General features: G+C 49.2%; 3 protein-coding genes across 3 annotated transcripts; 1 reads left to right on the top strand and 2 right to left on the bottom strand.

The window, feature by feature from the left end:
- Positions 1-10,664: 10,664 nt before the first annotated feature.
- On the top strand, positions 10,665-14,226 carry LOC123444541 (NADH dehydrogenase [ubiquinone] 1 alpha subcomplex subunit 1). Its single transcript, XM_045121300.1, has 3 exons — positions 10,665-10,886; positions 10,980-11,063; positions 13,950-14,226. Exons 1-2 carry the CDS (start codon positions 10,770-10,772, stop codon positions 11,061-11,063), a joined length of 201 nt encoding a protein of 66 aa, XP_044977235.1. The 5' UTR covers positions 10,665-10,769; the 3' UTR covers positions 13,950-14,226.
- LOC123444535 (myb-like protein V) lies at positions 14,063-16,071 on the bottom strand. Its single transcript, XM_045121287.1, has 3 exons — positions 15,887-16,071; positions 15,642-15,800; positions 14,063-15,554 (listed from the first exon to the last, which is right to left on the bottom strand). Exons 1-3 carry the CDS (start codon positions 16,049-16,051, stop codon positions 14,913-14,915), a joined length of 966 nt encoding a protein of 321 aa, XP_044977222.1. The 5' UTR covers positions 16,052-16,071; the 3' UTR covers positions 14,063-14,912.
- A 41-nt stretch (positions 16,072-16,112) lies between these two features.
- On the bottom strand, positions 16,113-17,110 carry LOC123400401. The gene is made up of 3 exons (XM_045094652.1): positions 16,679-17,110; positions 16,399-16,593; positions 16,113-16,280 (listed from the first exon to the last, which is right to left on the bottom strand). The coding sequence occupies exons 1-3, from the start codon at positions 17,108-17,110 to the stop codon at positions 16,113-16,115; spliced, it is 795 nt and encodes a 264-aa protein (XP_044950587.1).
- Between the last annotated feature and the right edge of the window lie 1,184 nt (positions 17,111-18,294).

Here is an 18,294-nt window from a genome sequence, read left to right as displayed (position 1 = left end):
ATATGATTTTGTAGGGATAACTTTCTTTGGCCTTGTTATTTCAAAAGTTCATGATTACTTTGCTAGTATGCTTGAAGTATTATTGTTTTCATGTCAATAGTAAACTATTGTTTAGAATCTTACGGATTTGAACATTCATGCCATAAGAAAGAAGTTACAAAGGACAAATATGTTAGGTAGCATTTCACATCAAAAATTCGGATCTTTATCACTTCCCTACTCGAGGACGAGCAGGAGTTAAGCTTGGAGATGCTTGATACATCTCCAACGTATCTATAATTTTTGATGGTTCCATGCTATTATCTTGTCAACTTTGGATGTTTTATATGCATGAATATGCTATTTTATATCTTTTTTGAGACTAACCTATTAACTCAGTGCCTCGTGCCAGTTTCTGTTTTTTCCGTGTTTTTGACCTTTTTCAGAAAAGAATATTAAACAGAGTCCAAACGGAATAAAACCTACGGGATGATTTTTTCCATAACAGAAGATACGCATGGGACTTGAGAACCAAGGCAGGAGACCTCGTGGGAGGTCACAAGCCCCTTAGGCGTGCCCTAGGGGGGCGCGTGGCAGGCCTCTGGGCCCCCACGTGCCTCCTTTTCCCTACCTCTTTCGCCTATAAATTCTCTAAAATCCCAAAACCAAAGAAGAAAGCCACGAAAATACTTTTCCGCCGCTGCAAGCTTCTGTCTCCGCAAGATCCCATCTGGGGACCGTTCTGGTGCCCTTTCGGAGGGGGATTTGGACACGGATGGCTTCTTCATCAACACCATTCCCTCTCCGATGTTGCGTGAGTAGTTCACCACAGACCTTCGGGTCCATAGCTAGTAGCTAGATGGCTTCTTCTCTCTCTTGGATCTTCAATACAAAGTTCTCCATGATCTTCATGGAGATCTATCCGATGTAACTTTCTTTTGTGGTGTGTTTGTCGAGATCTGATGAATTGTGGATTTATGATCATATTATCTATGCATATTATTTGAGTCTCCTCTGATCTCTTATATGCATGATTTCGTATCCTTGTAATTCTCTTCGAGTTATGGGTTTCGTTTGGCCAACTTGATTTGGTTTTGGGTTCATACCGTGCGGTGTCATCACCGAGTGACAGAAAGGGTAGAGAGGCACACATCATGTTGTTGCCATCAAGGGTAAAAAGATGGGGTTTATATCATATTGCATGAATTTATCCCTCTACATCATGTCATCTTGCTTAAGGCGTTACTTCGTTTGTTATGAACTTAATACACTAGATGCATGCTGGATAGCGGTCGATGTGTGGAGTAATAGTAGTAGATGCCGACAGTATCGGTCTACTTGTCTCGGACGTGATGCCTATATGTATGATCATTGCCTTAGATATCGTCATGACTTTGCGCGATTCTATCAATTGCTCGACAGTAATTCGTTCACCCACTGTAATACTTGATATCATGGGAGAAGCCTCTAGTGAACACTATGGCCCCCGGGTCTACTTCACATCATATATTCAGATCTACAAAAATACTTTGTTGCACTTTTCACCTTCATATCTCACCTTGCAAATAATCGTGAAGGGATTGACAACCCCTTTTTCGCGTTGGGTGCAAGTTTGTTTGTTTTTGCGCAGGTACATTGGTGCCTCATCTTGATACTCCTACTGGATTGATACCTTGGTTCTCAAACTGAGGGAAATACTTATCGCTACTTTGCTGCATCACCCTTTCCTCTTCAAGGGAAAAACCAACACAAGCTCAAGAGGTAGCAAGAGGTTCAACCGATAAGATCTTCGTAGAATATGTAGGATCTAATATCGGCATCCAGGTCCAGCTATTGGATATTGACCGGGGAGTGTTCCGGTCATTTCTACATAGTTCTAAAACCTGCACGGTCTGCACACTTAAGGTTCGGCGACGTTTTTGTATAGCTTAATTATTGATGTTGGTACACAATGTTGTTCGGAGTCCCGGATGATATTGCGGACGTCACGAGGGTTTCTCGAATGGTCCGGAAACGAAGATTGATATATAGGAATGTTGCATTTGGCTTCCGAAAAGATTTCGGGCATTACGAGTAAAGTACGGGGAGTGGCGAATGGGTTCCGGGTTTTACCGGGAGGGGCCACTCACCTGGGATAGGACCTAATAGGCCTATGGGTGGCGTACCAGGCCTTAGTAGGCTGGTGAGGCTAGCCCGATAACCTATTTTGGCTAAAGGAAAAAATAAAAGGAAAACGGAAAAAAGGAAGGAGGTGGACAAGTAGGAAGGGAGTCCTCCACGAAACCGAATTGGAGGAGGACTCCTCCCCTTGGCTCGGCCGAACCCTCCTACTTTGAGTAGGAGGCAAGGCAACCCTCCCTCTTGTTCCACCTATATATAGTGGAGGTTTAAGAGGCTTTTTGCATCCCAAGCCATAGTGGAGCCCTCTCCCCCTCCACCACTTTGTGACACTCCGTAGCTAGTTCAGTACGGTATGATGAAGCCATGCCGGAGTAGCTCCACCACCATCACCACCATGTCGTCGTGCTGCAGGAGAATTCAAGTACCTCTTCGTCTCTCTTGCTGGATAAAGAAGGTGGAGATCGTCATCGAGTTGTACGTGTGCTAAACGTGAAGGTGCCATCGGTTCGACACTAGATCGGGACAGAATTCGTGGGACGCTTGCGATTCGGATTGCGAAGACGTTCGACTACATCAACCGCGTTTCTTAACGCTTCCCGCTTAGCAATCTACAAGGGTATGTGGATGCGATCTCCCCCCTCGTATATGATCATCACCATGATAGGTCTTGCGTGTGCGTAGGAAATTTTTTGTTTCCCATGCGACGTTTCCCAACAGGAATGCCAGCGGCCGTCGATGATGACACAGCCAACCGTTTCCTCGAGAACATGGTCTTTGAAGGCGGTGCGCCAACGGCTGGTGCGTACGATCCCGATGAGACCAAAAGCCAGGATGGTTGAGCGCCATTCACGCAAGCCACAAATGATCCACATGACGCCTTCATTCAAGATCAAGTCGTCCTAGACGGCTTCTCGCTCGACCATGACTTCCCGGAGGACTATAGCCTTGAGGAGGAGGACGATGGGATGGACATCGACAGGGAGCCTTTGTTCGAGCAGGAGCTCGCCAACCAAACTGCTGCCGGGGCAAAGTCGAAGCGCGAGAGCAAGCGGACGAAGGCATACATGCCGGCCGAGGACAAGCTGCTTTGTGAGTCTTGGAGGGACATTGGGCAAGACCCGAAGGTCGGCGCCGAACAAAAGTGGTCGGCCTTATGGACTCGTGTTCATCGTGAGTTCCATGAGCACAAGAAGTTCCATGAGTCCCATGAGCGCAAGAAGTTCCCCCCTCATCGTAAACATGAAGACGGGCGTGAAGATCATGAAGGTTGATCTGAACACCGTGTCGCCAATGAAGAGGCTATGGTTCGAGAAGATGCAGGTCGAAATGCTCAAGTTCGACAAGCTGTGATCTGCGACGGTGATCACACTCCCTTTTTTTGCCGGCAAGTGTGTTGGCATGACCACGGGCGATATGGCGTGGTCGAATTCCCGCCCCTTTTGGCGTGCTGGCATGTGTGCCGACTGCTGACAAGTGTGCGAGCATGAACCGCGTGGTGATTTTAATGTAGGCTCGCAATGTATGACGGCCGCTCGCATGGTGCCGTCATGAACTCTTGGGCATTGGCATGATGGCCTGTTTAATCTAAATGTGCGGACATAAAATGGGTCGCTAGCGTGGGCGTGCGGCCGACCCAAAAAGAAAAGTCGGCGGACGCGGAGTGAGCGTCCGACCCAAACGGACAAAAAGAGAACAAAACCGCCGTCCATCTGGGTCGCCCCGTTGGAGTTGCTCTTACAACTTCGAAATGGTATTTTTTACGCAGCATGGCGCCTGTTCCGACAAATGCTGCAAAATGGGGCGTGAAAATTTCGTTCCAGCAGGCGTTGTAAAATATAGCGCTCTCGAGCAACCCGTGCAAGCAGTGAGAGACCTATCCGACGGCGCACGCGAGCAACGAGACGCTATGATATTTCAAATTTAAAAAAGATGCATTCAAGAAACATAGCATAGTTCAATTGCTTGGCATAGTTCAGAATCATCCAACCAAAATCATGTCAAATAAAAGTTTACAAACTAACAATGGCATATGAACAATCATGCCTCATCTTCTTCGTCCCCTTCTTCGCCCGAGGACGAAGACAATTCTTCGTCCTCGTTGCGAGACATGCGTCCATCTACATGACCATCTCCAACGTCATCATACGAAGATATGTGCGGCACATCATAAGTCACACGTGCACCCATGTTGCCTGGAGGAGATCCGATGCCTCCCATGAGAGAAGCAAAACCCATGCTTCTCATGTTAGCTCCAAAGCAACAAATGCCTCACGTAGATGCTCCCATGACTCCTAAGCCATCCAAGGTAGCTTCGAGGCCATCCATGTCTTCGTAGATGCTCTCATGCCTCTCATGTTGTCCATGGTAGCTCCGAAGCCAACCATGCCTCCCATGCTTGTTCCCAATCCTCCCAAGATAGTTCCATGCCTCATAAGCCTTCCATGGCCATGGATATTTTTCGGACCAAGATTTCATCATGGGAAAGATTGATGAACTCCTTTTGACTATCATCGAAGGTAAATGTGTCCATAAGAAACAAGTGTTTCTCCCGTTCCATTAATCTAGCTCACTCCTTCATGGCCAATTTCTTCTCCTTTAATGTCACCTTCCTCTCCTCGGCCGCCACCCGCCTCTCCTTGGCCGCCGACCTCCTTTCCTCGGCCACCGCATCTTGGTCGCCTGTGGCACCGTGAACAAGTCGCGTCCGAGGCTGATGCTTGGAGGTGGGTCACCTGCGGCACTGCTTTGAGGAGGGGCACCGACGGCGACAACGATGGTGGCGACATCGGCGAAGGGATCGCGGGTGTAGGGAAGGGTTGGGGGTGTCGTCGGTGTTGAGTATCATGATTAGTTAGGAAACATAAGATAGGCTAGGAATTATTCTGGCTTGTTTTGTACTCCAAGTTGATCATGTACTCCTATATATATGCCCATGAGGCTCAAGCAATAAAACAATTATTCCACCAATCCTTCTCTCCCTTCTAACATGGTATCTGCCGCAAATTCCTTGACCTAGCCGCCGCCACCGCTTTCTCCCCGCTCCCCGCCCCGGGGCGGTAGGCCTCCATAACCGCTGCCAGGGGCCGCGCGGCCCGTACCTAGGGTTCATTCACCGGTCTTGTTGACCGGCTGCCCTAGAGAGTCTTTTTCCCGATCTCTTGATCCAGATTTTCTCTCTTTTGCTGGTCTCTTGTTCGACATTCTTCCTTTTTAGTTTTCCGATCTAAGATCGGGTTGCGTCACCCGCCGTCGCCATCGACACCTACGCGCCTCTACTCTGACATAGGCGCGACCAGCTGGCCTCTACTTTGACCCAGCGGCCATGCGCGACGCAGGGGCCCGTCATGGCCGTCATCCGCGCATCTGCCCGTCTGTCACTTTACGCCGTCATTGTCGCCCCACGCTGAACAGGACGCCTGCATCACCCACCTTCCATCTTCTTCGCCACTCGTCGGCCGCCTCAGGATCATCGGCTGCCTTAGGCCTGCTGGTTGCCGCCCCCTTGCCGGCTGCTGGGCCTCCCGACTGCCTTGGTCTCGCCGGTTGCCGGGCTCGCCGCTGCGCCGGTCCTGCGGGTCGCCTCACGCTCCCCGGCCCATCGCGGGCCTCCTCTGGCATGTCATTTCTTGTCGGCCGCCATCGCCTTGGTCTGCTCGTCCACCCCGCTTCATCCTCCACGATGCCATCGTCATCACTGAGCAGCGCGCCTGGCCTCGCGTGTGATCGGATTGTTCACACCCCACCGCGATCGACTACATCCAAGTTGTGCGACTAACCTGATGAGTCGGTTGCATGCGCCTCCGCAGGTCGTGTGAAGGATGTCCCCGAGTATGGCGGGTCCCTCCGTCGATTGAGCAACGGGCTGCCGCCGCGTTGCCCCGTCGGGCCGCAGCGCCGCCGCGCAGTGGTTCTCCCCGTGGTTGGCCCGACCTATGAGCCGCTGCTCCATCACCCCTTCGGGCTATAGTGCGGCGGCACACGGTCCCTGCCGTCGACCGAGGCCGTCCCCGTGGCTGCACCGACCCGCGCACCACCGCTTCGTCGCCCCTTTGAGCCATAGCATCGCGGCACGCGATCTACGCTGCCAGCTCGAGGTCTTCCCACCGTCGCCCCGACCCGCGCGCTGCCGCTTCGTCGCCCCTTCGGGTCGTAGCACCAGGCGCGCGGTCTACTCCGTCGTCCCCCGCGCGTCGACTTCGTGTGGTATGCGTCGCGCCGTCTCCTTCGACGTGGGAACGCCATCGTCCGCGTCGGTCTTCGTTATGCTGTCAGGTTATTCCTCGCCTACTTCGAGCATTGCCGTCGCGCTCCTAACCAGCCGTTGCCATCAGACAGTCGCTCACCGCTCTCCTTTTGCGCTGCTGCAGCTTGCTCACCCAGTCACGTCACCCCGTCCACCGCCTTCATCTTCGTCTAGCACCACCTCATCGCCAACATCATCGTCGTCTTCCCTGACCAGTTCGTCTACTCCGACCACCGCGGGCTTCCTCGCCCCCACCGATTTGCTCCGCAACCGTCGTCGAGTCCTTCTCATCTAGCCTCCTCGACATGGCGTACATGTTGTGTGCAGGTCCCTGTCTATGCATGCCCGGTGCTGGCAACACGGAAGCATGCCTTCGTCCCTGGTGTGTTCCCAGGCCTGGCAAGCCTGGAGCGATGCATCGTCAACATCGACTTCGTCCGTCTACACATGCGCGGTGGTGGCAACACCGATGAGTGCCTTCGTCCACGATGTGTCCCTGGGCTTGGCAAACCCGATGCTATGCGTCGTCAACTACGTCTTCTTCCCGACGCACCACTGCTTCGACACCACTACGCCCATGACTAACTCGGCGCCTCCTTGCGCCCATGGCTCCACGGCGACTTTCTCGACACCGGCTACCCCGACTCGACATCGACCACGACGTTCTTTCACGACTACCTCGACCACGGCTACACCACCGTACCCTCTCGTCTTCCTCGACATCGGCACAAAGGGCTACCGCCTTGTTTGAGCAACCTCGTCGGTTTTCACTCCAGCCACAACTTCCACGATGCATCGACCGTTACGACTGTGGGGGGATGACCGTCGGCTTACCTTCGGATTCTTCTCCGGTCTCTCCACCTATGTCCCTGCCGTTGTGACTGCGGGGGGATGTTGAGTATCATGATTAGTTAGGAAACATAAGATAGACTAGGAATCATTCTGGCTTGTTTTATACTCTAAATTGATCATGTACTCGTGTATATATATCCATGAGGCTCAAGCAATAAAACAATTATTCCATCAATCCTTCTCTCCCTTCCAACAGTCAACGCGCTCCATCGGTCGATCTCTTCAACGACGGCGCGGGACGAGGCAAGGAGCGAGCGGGGTGGCCGGAGAGACAGTTGGTCTCACGCACACGTGTTCGGTTCATTATTCAGCACGTGGAAGTGGGCGCTCCAAACAACCAGCACGAGATGGTGTTTGGCTCCGCATACCAACTATACGGTGCTAGCAACTTTAACGCGTCTCCTGAAACGTTCTATTCATGTTCGCGCGCCCTAAAAGGCTCTTTTTTAGAGCGAGCCGTTTAGATAACGCTGTGTATACTGAGTGGAAGGTCAGCCTCGTACGACGATAGGAAAATGAGCAGAAAATACTACTACCGCAGATACGCCTCGCCCACGCACCTTGTTGTCACAGCCCGGTGCGGAAAAGGGCTCCCGGCCCGGGACAAAAGCGCCGTCTCCATCCATCTCGCACGTCCCCGGCCGGGCTAGCTTTCCATGCTCTCGTTTCGTGCAAAGCAGCAATATTTTGGGGGCTTTCGGCACGGATCCAGGAGCCCTTGTCACCAACAGGATCCGGGCCTCCTCCTTTCCCATGATCTTGTTTCGCGTAATGGAAAAGCACACTGGAGTAGTGGAGCAGCTCCAAGTCCCAACTTGCAACCCTGCGGGATTCCATGAGCTGATGAGCACGACCAACGCACTGCCCAAACTCCGGTTGGCATTCTTTGGAGTGGCCGTCAGCATTTCATGCAAATTGTACTACTATATGATTCTTTTAATAATTCTTATTGTGAGATACTATATGAAAACATTTACATTTTCTTAGCGGAAAACACATTCAGATTTTCTTCAATGATGCCAACCCGAACCCGTTTTACATTAGAAAAAAAACTGGCCCATTTGTAACAAAAAAAACTCGGCCATGGATCCAATTTCTGGACCACCGGAGCCTGAAATCCCGGCCCATTCATCTGGCCCATCATTCTCCACTCAGAAGACCAAGTCCAGAGCTGCCCAGTTCCCAAACCGCTGGATAGCTCCCGAACCGTATTCTTATGATTGCTTTCATAATTCAGATCTTAAAAACACACACACACATGTAGTTCTATTCATACTCATAGCGATTACAGCTATACTGTTGGATCCCAGATCCAGATCCAAAAAAACTACAAAGTCACACTTAAAACTAAGAATTACAATGAAATCTTTTGGAAAACCTTCTTCATGGTATCAATCTCTGTTAAAATAAATACTCCAAAAACTTTAGTAAAGAGGCTGTAAATAGACTAGCACAACGATGTCGTCCCTCTTTCATCTGCACAAACATTACCAATAGTGATTTTTAAAAAGACATTCAGTTGCCCATTCAAAAAGATGAAAAGCCTTGACCAATGAAAGTACTTGGGCTAGAGAAGATCGCCTAGAAGTGCGGACCATCGAATCACGATATCGTCACAATATGAAAGATTTCACCTCCACAAAAAAAACCAACATAAATTCATCAGATCCGAATAATCGAACCTACGAGGACAAAAAACTCTTAAACCTCATTACATGAAGAGTACTTTTATTCTCACAAAATACGAAAATCACTAGATGTTTGACAAAAACATAAGGCTGGTCGTAATGAGAGTATCATAGGTAGTATCATGCATGCGAACTAATCGATTTTGATGGGGTGACATAGAATTAAATAAAAAAAAGAGGGTTGAATATCATATTATGATACCGTATCATATTAAATATTGTGCTACTACTCATGCATGGCAATAAATAACCTATTCTATGATACTACTCCGTCTCGGTTTATAAGGCCCTTCCCAGTGCATCGGTGCTAAGCGTGCCACATAGACAAAACAATGATGTGGCAAATCAATTAAAGAGGAGAGAGAGCATTATGGTGACCCCAGGAAAAAACGATGCTAAACGCGTGAACCTATGTAAAAACACTACTTCCTCCGTCTCGGTGTATAAGTCATTCGCGTAGTTCTAGGTCACCGATTTGAGAAATTAAATATATGTTATATGTCATAAAAAGTATATCACTAGATTTCTACATGGATGTAGTTTTTAAAAATATATTTTTTGTCACATATGATACATATTTAGATAGTTAAATTGTCAACTTATAACTACGCGAATGATTTATACACCGGGATGGAGGTAGTACCAACCAATGCATGAAGAAGTTTAATTATTAAAGAATTCCATGAAAAAAGCTTACCAATAAAAGCTAAGCACCTATGCATTGGGGAGACTAGTTGTTAAGGTTTTTAATATACTTAGCACCTCATCTAAGCACCAATGCATTGGAAGAGGCCTAAGTCATCTTAGGTTGTGCACCGCAACCAAGACGGAAAGAAAAACAAGAGAAATTAATGTTAACTTGCTAATTAATACCATTACATGCAATGAATTGACCAATGCATGTCGTGCTAGTTAGTCTCAAGCCATTAAAAACATACACGCCACACGTCTCTTATTGGTTGATTTCTTTATTCAAGTCAAAAAACAAGAAACGAGATTAAAGTTAATGCATCGTGCCTAGTGTTTTGGAATTATTTGGTTTTGTTAAGATGACTTGTAAACCGAGACGGAGAGAGTATGCATTACACACGTAGTATCATTCATTAGTATCAGATACTAGTATATAATACTTCTGTTACAACCAGCCTAACAACTTTAAAGATGCGAGGTTCCCTCACTTTACATCGTTAAGAGCAAGTACAATAAGGTGACATAAGCAAGCTATAAGGATTAGAATATTTTATTTTTGCTTAGTTGGATGAGAGAGAAGATAAGCGGGCTCTTGATGAGTAGCCGTCTGCAACACGAGACCCAAGACACTTTATGAGATTGTAAGGTGAGTCAACTACTAATAAAGTAGTACACATCTAAAACTTACTATTGTATATGTCGGCTATTAGGTTGATTTTATATGACATGACAACTTTTTATAACCGATTGTTGGCTGTATTATTAACCATGCTCCCGTAGGATGTAAGGGGACCAAAGATCCCGACGATGCCGGATGTAGCGCCGTTCACGAAACCCCCACGCGTGCGTGGTAGCTCCGATCAGATTTTGACTAATCACTCGAACTCCGGCTCTTCAGATCTTGTTTTGTTCTATGACGCCACTAACCCAAACCCAATTTTCATCAGAAGATATCCTGACCCATTCTGGTAAAAAAGAAAAGAAAAAACTCGGTCATGGATCCAATCCGAAGACCGTCGAAGCCGGAAAGCCCGGCCCATGCAACTGGCCCAACGTTCCTCCACTCAGACCAAGTCCAGACTCCAGAGCCGCCCGTTCGGCCTCGCGACCCCAGTTTCCCCAACCGCCGGATAGCTCGCGAATCTGCTCCTCGTCGCCGTCCCCGATCCGTCCGCCGTCTCCCCGTCCGGCTCCCGATGGCTCGGTTCCGGTTGCACTGGCTGGAGGCCATGCTGCCGCTGGGCATCATCGGCGGCTTCCTCTGCATCATGGGCAACGGCCAGTACTACATCCACAAGGCCGCGCACGGCAGGGTACCCCCTCCCTTTCCCCATTCCCCCCTCCCTCCCGAATCCCGATCCGAATCTCTCTCGTGCTGAGGCGGGCGCGTGGTTTGTTGGATGCAGCCGAAGCACATCGGGAACGACATGTGGGACGTCGCCATGGAGCGCCGTGACAAGAAGCTCGTCGACAAGCCGGCCGCCAACTAGGTGCGGATCTGATCCCTGGCCCTCCCCATCTTCTGCCGGCGGCCCCTCGTGGGTTTCTGGGGGCTTGGCTCTGTGATGGAATTCTAGGGTTTGGGCTGGTGTTAGGTCAGAATAGCCTCCTGTTTTATTGTTGGATACGAGGTGTTTTTGTGGGGGGTTAAAAATTGGGAGTGTCTCGTGGGAATTCGCGCTTTTCTCTGTAGCTGTATTGTCGTGTTTGATTGGTAGTGCTTTGCAGATCATTGGCGACTTCCTGATGCTGCCGTGCCACTGTTATGCCTGACAGAATTGGATTGCAATATGCTAGACTTGTACTGAATTCTGATTTGGTTGGTGCTGTATGGTAGCCCTATTTTCCTTACCGAAATGATGGTACAGCTTGGGTTCTTGCGTTATTTGAATGTAAGGCTAGTTTAGGAAATGGGAGCACACCAAGCTCCTTCTTGATGAAAGAAATGTCATCTGACTGGGTCTTTGAGGTGGGAGAAATGATACTTTGGGCTTTGGGGTTGGCAGAGTTTCCTCTGGTCGTCTACTCCAGTGAGAAAAAAAACTTACTACTCAAGCTTTCTTTCTCCTATCTTTTAAAGAATGATGATCTAGGCAGCTACATTCATCAGTTTATCTAAGTAGACCTCTCTCCAGACTCATGGGAATCCCTGTAGGCTGGCCCTAGAATGGAAACCATGACTGTTTTTACACCTCTAGCAGGCTTGCAAAATGATCTTCGTTTTACATTGTTCCCTATCTTCCTTTCATCATCTTGTGATTGCCCGGTCCATTCTTGTTTTCCTCAATAGTATTATCCTTCCTCTGTGTCTGATCACTTCATGAATAACTATAGTGTTGATGATAATTCTTTGTTTTAACTGTTACCACTTCACATTGCCATTGTTTGAGCAGTATTCTTAAAAATGTAATTGGAAGCTAACAACATAATATTAGCTTCATCTGAAACAATTTTGCCTTCCATTTCCTGTTGCATTCCTACCAGCAACTGCTATTGAAATTACACTGCTCAGTGCTCACCATAAGTTTTGTGTTGCCAAATTACTCTGTTTGGTTGAATTCAATGGTTGTTGTTAACTGACATTAAGTCTCCCTTTTATGTCTGTGGGGTTGTGACTCAGATTTTTTGTTAACCTCTCTCCTTGTAGTTTCGTATTATATTCCTATTTGCTGAATCCAGTTGTTCCTGTCCATAACGTCCTATGATCTTCAGTACCTTTTCACTTTCATCTCTACAACAACAACAAAGCATTTCAGTCCCAAACAAGTTGGGGTAGGCTAGAGTTGAAACCCAGAAGAAATCGAAATCAAGTCATGGTTCTGGCACATGTATAGCTAACTTCCACACACTCCTCTCCATGACTAAATCTTTGGTGATATTTCAGTCCTTCGGGTCTCTTTTTACGGACTCATCCCATGTCAAGTTTGGTCTACCTCGACCTCTCTTGACATTGTTAGCGTGCACTAACCGCCCGCTATGCACTGGTGCTTTTGGAGGCCTACGTTGAACATGCCCAAACCATCTTAGACGCTGTTGGACAAGCTTCCCTTCAATCGTCGCCACAACTCTCTCACATATATCATCATTCCGGACCCGGTCCTTTCTTGTGTGGCCACACATCCATCTCAACATGCGCATCTCTGCCAGACTTAGCTGTTGGACATGTTGCCTTTTAGTTGGCCAACAGTCAGCACCATACAACATCGCAGGTCGAATCGCTAGCCTATAAAACCTGCCTTTTAGCTTTTGTGGAACTCTCTTTTCACAGAGAATGCCAGAAGCTTGGCGCCACTTCATGCATCCAGCTTTGATTTGATGCATCACATCTTCATGAATATCACCATCCTTCTGCAACATCAACCCCAAATACCGAAAGTTGTCCTTCTGAGGTACTACCTGCCCATTAAGGCTATGTTAGGTTACGCCCTTCCCTGCGTGGTTTTGGGCCCAAACCACAGGGATCCACGCGGATCGGCCCCACTAGGAAATAATCTCCGTCTTTTCGTTTTGATGTTTTCGGTTAAGCCTCGAGCGGATCTTATCCCGGTCTAGATCCGTGAAATCCGCGAGGAAAAAATCAGCCCACCCGTGGAAAAAAATCAGCTTCGTCTCTGTTTCGTACGTAGGTCTCTCATCGACGCAATCGAAGCGGGGGCGGGTGCTTAACCGAATGGAAGAAAAAGGCTGTGATCTCTTTGTGGCAGGGAGTCAACCCCCACGGGGTCAGGTGCTGACACCCAATCCCTGCAGGGATTAGTTCCACTAGGGGAACTAATCTCTAGTTCCACTAGGGGAACTAATCTCTAGTAACCGAACAAGTCAAGTTCTTATTCAGTAACACTTTGTATTTTCCCATTGCATTGGTGAATTTTATTCATTTTTTGATGGTTCTGGAACAAAAATAGGTCCGACGGGAATGTTCTACACTTGGATATTCTAGAAGCAAGAATCTGTGATGTGTGTTTTCATGGTATTTATGTGTTGTGCTCTGTTTTTTTGCTTTGTAATCCGGGTAATGAAAATTCAGTTATTGTCGAAAAAAGGAACTGCGATGCGTGTGACTCGTATTTCCTCTGTTCCTAAATATAAGTCTTTGGAGAGATTCTACTACGGACTACATATGTGTAGATTCACTCATTTGGCTCCGTATGTAGTCCTTAGTGGAATGTCTAAAAAGACTTATATTTAGGAACTGAGGGAGTAGTTATGAAGTAGCTTATCTTTAGCTAATACTTGCATTGAAAGTTAGTGCCTTTGTTCCACTTTGTTATGCATCAGGATGCATTTTTCTTCCTCCTTTTGTTAGGATGGTGCTCACTGCAGATTCTTGTGAGCTTTGCCATTAATCGCTGAAAGACTAATTTCTGTTTTTGTAGGATATTGATCAACAATTGATCTTTCTTGGATGTTGACGAAGCTCTTTCAGAAGCTCAGAAATACTGCTGTGTAGTTTCCATGTATCAATGGGAAACTGGGGCTTCTGTTTCTGTTTTCAGTTTCCAGTCATTGGATGAATAATGTGTACCTAAAGTTAATAAAACAAAATATGATCCCCTTGCAAATTGTTTACCCTTTCCCTCCTCGAATATTCATGAACAATGTGTGATGTTTGTTGTATCTATTATGGATTTTTATATGGATATACTTAACCTACCGTTTCATGAGGTCCAATGGTGCAGTTGTTCGGACCAGAGCTGAGTCGTGGCTCTTCAAAACCAAAATTTCTCCTATATGGATGTGAGCTTTTGAAGGACAGGCCTGGCAGTGGAAGTACTCTCCACTTGTGCCAAGAGGTCCTGGGTCCTGGCACAGTGGAAGTAGTCCTCACTTGTGCCAAGAGGTCCTGGGTCCTGGCACAGTGGAGGTAGTCCTCACTCGTGCCAAGAGGTCCTGGGTTCAATGCGGTCTCTCTGAATTGCACCGGGGTGCCTCGTATAATCGGCCGGTCCACATGTGTGTGGCGCAACGGCGATGGCGGCATTATCCCCAGACCCTAGCTGGTGTGGGAGCTTCTAACATTGGGTCTGTCCTTCTTGAAAGCATCTTTTTCTATTTGTAGGGTCAACATTTTACTGGAATTCAACAGGTCACACAGCTGCCTTAAACTGACCCTAAGCGTTGCAGTAGCTTGTGCAAGAATGATGTGGTTCTGAATGGACATCAGGTATTAAGAATCACAGATCCAGGGATATAATGCTCGTATCAGTTCTCACCTTGAACAGGCGAACTAGTAATTACACATTTACACCGTGCAAAAGGTGACAAATGAGACGGAAGGTTGTTCTCTACGTGCGCGTACATACTATACCATTGATTCAGCAAAGCTCAGAGGCAGCTCGTCAGTCATGGTATTGCTGCTGCTGGAAGGCATTCTCTGGCATGTGCGGTGAGCCACTGTCTTCCTTTGAACTCCGGTGCATCGGTGACTCGGCATCGGCGATGGCGGCACTGCTGCTGTTGTCTGTGCTCCTCGACTCCGGCGCGTTGTCGGTGTGGGGAGATGGAGGATGGGGGGCAGCAACCGGTGCATTTTCGGTGCGACCTAAGGGAGACTGTGGGGCAGCAGCCGGTACATTGTCGGTGCGACCTAAGGGAGACTGGGGGGCAGGGACAGCCACATTGTGGGTGCGGCGAGAGGGCGACTGTGGGGTAGCAACCGGCACATTGTCGGTGCGGCGGCGAGGAGACGGGGGTGTAGAAGCCAACACATTGTCGGTGTGATGCGAGGGCGATTGGGAAGGGGCAGTGCCGTGGGTGGCAGGCGTGTCGTGGTCGGCCTCTTCTGGGTTGACGGCATCCTCTTCCTCCTCGTATTCTTCTTCTTCTTCCTCCTCCTCGATGATGTCCTGTTGGAGGCCGACCACGTTGAGCTGGTTGAGGTCAACGATCTCCCGCAGGAACCGGTTCTCCCTGGCGTACACCGTGTTCTCGTTGGCCAGCCGCGCCTTCTCCGCCAGCAGCGTCTCCAGCTGCTGCCGTATCTGCGCAGCAAGCAAGCAAGCATTTTCTTTCAGGAGTAGGAATGGCCGGTGCAAGGAGGGGCGGCCAACCACAACATGCATGTATACCAGGTCCTCGTTGGCGGCGTGGTCGTGGTTGCCGGCCCGGTGCAGGCGGGTCTCCTCCTCCAGCTGCGCGCACCGCTCCTTGGAGAAGGCCAGGTCGGCGTTCACCGTCTTGAGCTCCCGCTGGAGCAGCTTCACCTTGGCCGCCATCACGTTCGCCACCTGATCCACGCCGGCAGCTCTTCTTATTTCATCATAACCAAGGAAGCCCCAGCACCGACGCACGCACAAAAAGGGAGGCACCTTACGTCGCGAGAAGCTTTGATCTGGGGCGACTCGAAGTCGGTCATCATCGGCGACATCACCTCGGGGGTGCCCAGGTTCAGGTTGGCGACCCGCATGTCCACGCTGCACGTCTTCCTCCTGATCTGCAGCTTCCTCCCCACCACCGCCGGCGTTCTGCTCTCCGCCATCGTCGCCGCATGCAGGCCCTCCTGCAAAACCGCCCCCGTCGATCAGTCTCTGGAGGATGCCCTAACAAGTTGACGATCTCTGTCTGTGCCTGGAATCAACCAATGGACTTGCCTCCAGCGCATTCTTGATGTGCCCTCCCATGTCGAACTTGGGCCCTTCCGATCCGTTCTGGAACGTAGGGCTCTCCGACTTCCGGACCCGGTCGTACGACCACCGTGACTGAGCTTGCTGAGGTGAGAAATGTTGTGACGTAAATCAAGCTTAAATGGAGTGGAAATGGTGACTGAAGCAAAATCTAAAGGGAGCAGCATTGCATATTTGCATGGAGCAGGCGACTGATCCTTACCGGACTGCCCCCTGATGTGGCCGGAGGCTGGCTCCGGGCGTCCTCTGTGGGGCTGCTTTCTTCGAGCATGACCTTGGCTTGCTGCGCCAGAAGCCCCCACAGCCCTTGCTTTGTCTCGTCTTTCTTAACCGGTGAACTTTTGGAATCATCGTTCGTCGCGCTCGACGTCGACGTGTACAGCATCGTCACAGGATCCTGCATGCAGCGTTTCGGAGCGGACTGTTGTTCAGGCGTCGGGTTCGGCAACGACGACGGAGGAGATGGGGGAAAGGAGGCGGACCTGCGCGAACATGTCGTTCTGCCGGCCGGAGCGCGGGGACGCCCGCGGGGACGACGACGTGATGGGCTCATTCGGCCGACCCGCGCGCGGGGACACCCGCAGGGACGACGTCGTGGCGGGGTCAGTCGGCCGGGCGGCGCGCGGGGACACCCGCAGGGACGACGACATGACGGGGTCACTCGGCCGGGCGGCGAGCGGGGACGAGGAGGCGTGGAAGCGCTCGGCGAGCGCCGGCAAGTCCCCGCGCGCGGCGGTGGCGAGCAGGGTCTGCGCGGCCAGCTGGGAGCGGTCGGGCCGGCGGCTGTCGTCGGAGAAGCGGGTGGCGCGCGGGGATGCGGTGGCGGGCGAGGCGGAGTCGCCCGGCGACGACTGGCGGTGGTCCTCGACGAAGGTGGCCGACCGCTGGATGCCCTGCTTCCTCCGGTACGCCATTGCCGCGCGCTGCCGCTCTTGGATGGAGTCGTAGTTCTACCGTACTAATCATAGGTGGTGGTTCCGTGGCATGGCTAGCTGCCATTCCACGCGCGGGCAGAGGGTAATGGGCCAGCCATGGCCGTTGCTTCGTAACGAACTCTCTCGCGTTTTTAGGCCGCGCGTGTGTCCATCCATCATCCGTCTACTCGTTTTGAACGTGATTTTTCATTTGCACCACTAGATGTCATGCAGTATAATTCCACTATGATTTTTTTAATTATTTTCCATGTAATACTCCCCCATTCTTAAATATAAGGACATGTACAATAATGCTATCTTAGTAATGCCATATATGCTAAATAACGAGGTGAAGGAGAGAGAATTCATAAAAATTTTTATCTCTTTTTATTTAAGAGAAACCAAGAGATGATCTTAACACAATAGGTCTCATCATATTTTTAGAAATAGCTAGTTATTGAAGATAAGGCTAAAAGATGATCCATTGTAAGACATTTTTTTTGGTCATCTCTAAATTACATGCAAGACTTAAGACATGATATCTTATCAACCATTATACTTGCCTCAAGACCTTTTAGAGATTACACTATGGATTACATATGAAGCAAAACGATTGAATCTACACTCTAAATTATGTCTATGTACATCCGTATCTAGTTCATAGTGAAATGTCTAAAAGGTCATATATTTAGCAACGGAGAGAGTATTAGCTAAAGGAAAAGGTTTATTTTAAACCCAGAATTTATAGAGATCCACCGAAACGAACTCTCAAGTCGAAATCCCGGTCGATGACAGCTTAAACTATGCAATCCCGTTCTAAATTAAACCCCGACGTTGTTTGGCAAACAAGAATTGCCAAAGGATAACTGGGATTGATGCCATTTCCTACTGTTTCGAGTTAGACCGGGTCACTTTCATTTTTTCCTTCTTTCAAACGCGCACGCCTTTTCTTGTTCAAAACTATAAAAAAATAAGCACGGGCGGCGATCTGAACCTAAAACCTCCTGTTGTTGGCCGACGTAAGCAACCATATGAGACAACACATCTGTTGCATTGACTTGCTCTCTTCTTTTCCTTTTTTATTTTTTATTTCTGTTTTTCATTTTCAAAATAGCAACCGTACGTACGTATGCGTACCACTGTACATATGGATTAAAAAAATAATTAAAAAAATCACGCCCTAA

This window comes from Hordeum vulgare, chromosome 1H (assembly GCF_904849725.1).
Source record: "Hordeum vulgare subsp. vulgare chromosome 1H, MorexV3_pseudomolecules_assembly, whole genome shotgun sequence".
Taxonomy (NCBI): Eukaryota; Viridiplantae; Streptophyta; class Magnoliopsida; order Poales; family Poaceae; genus Hordeum; species Hordeum vulgare.
This window is presented reverse-complemented; position numbering and strand designations above follow the sequence as displayed.

Bases quoted from the DNA above. Each gene is read 5' to 3' on its own strand.
- LOC123444541 (XM_045121300.1), top strand. From the start codon at position 10,770: ATGGCTCGGTTCCGGTTGCACTGGCTGGAGGCCATGCTGCCGCTGGGC. The intron at 10,887-10,979 runs GTACCCCCTCCC...TGTTGGATGCAG, and splicing joins ACAAGGCCGCGCACGGCAGG to CCGAAGCACATCGGGAACGA.
- LOC123400401 (XM_045094652.1), bottom strand. From the start codon at position 17,110: ATGGCGTACCGGAGGAAGCAGGGCATCCAGCGGTCGGCCACCTTCGTC. The intron at 16,594-16,678 runs GTCCGCCTCCTT...CGCTGCATGCAG, and splicing joins AGAACGACATGTTCGCGCAG to GATCCTGTGACGATGCTGTA. The intron at 16,281-16,398 runs GTAAGGATCAGT...TTCTCACCTCAG, and splicing joins CCACATCAGGGGGCAGTCCG to CAAGCTCAGTCACGGTGGTC.
- LOC123444535 (XM_045121287.1), bottom strand. From the start codon at position 16,051: ATGGCGGAGAGCAGAACGCCGGCGGTGGTGGGGAGGAAGCTGCAGATC. The intron at 15,801-15,886 runs GTAAGGTGCCTC...GGCGTGGATCAG, and splicing joins AGATCAAAGCTTCTCGCGAC to GTGGCGAACGTGATGGCGGC. The intron at 15,555-15,641 runs GTATACATGCAT...CTTGCTGCGCAG, and splicing joins ACGCCGCCAACGAGGACCTG to ATACGGCAGCAGCTGGAGAC.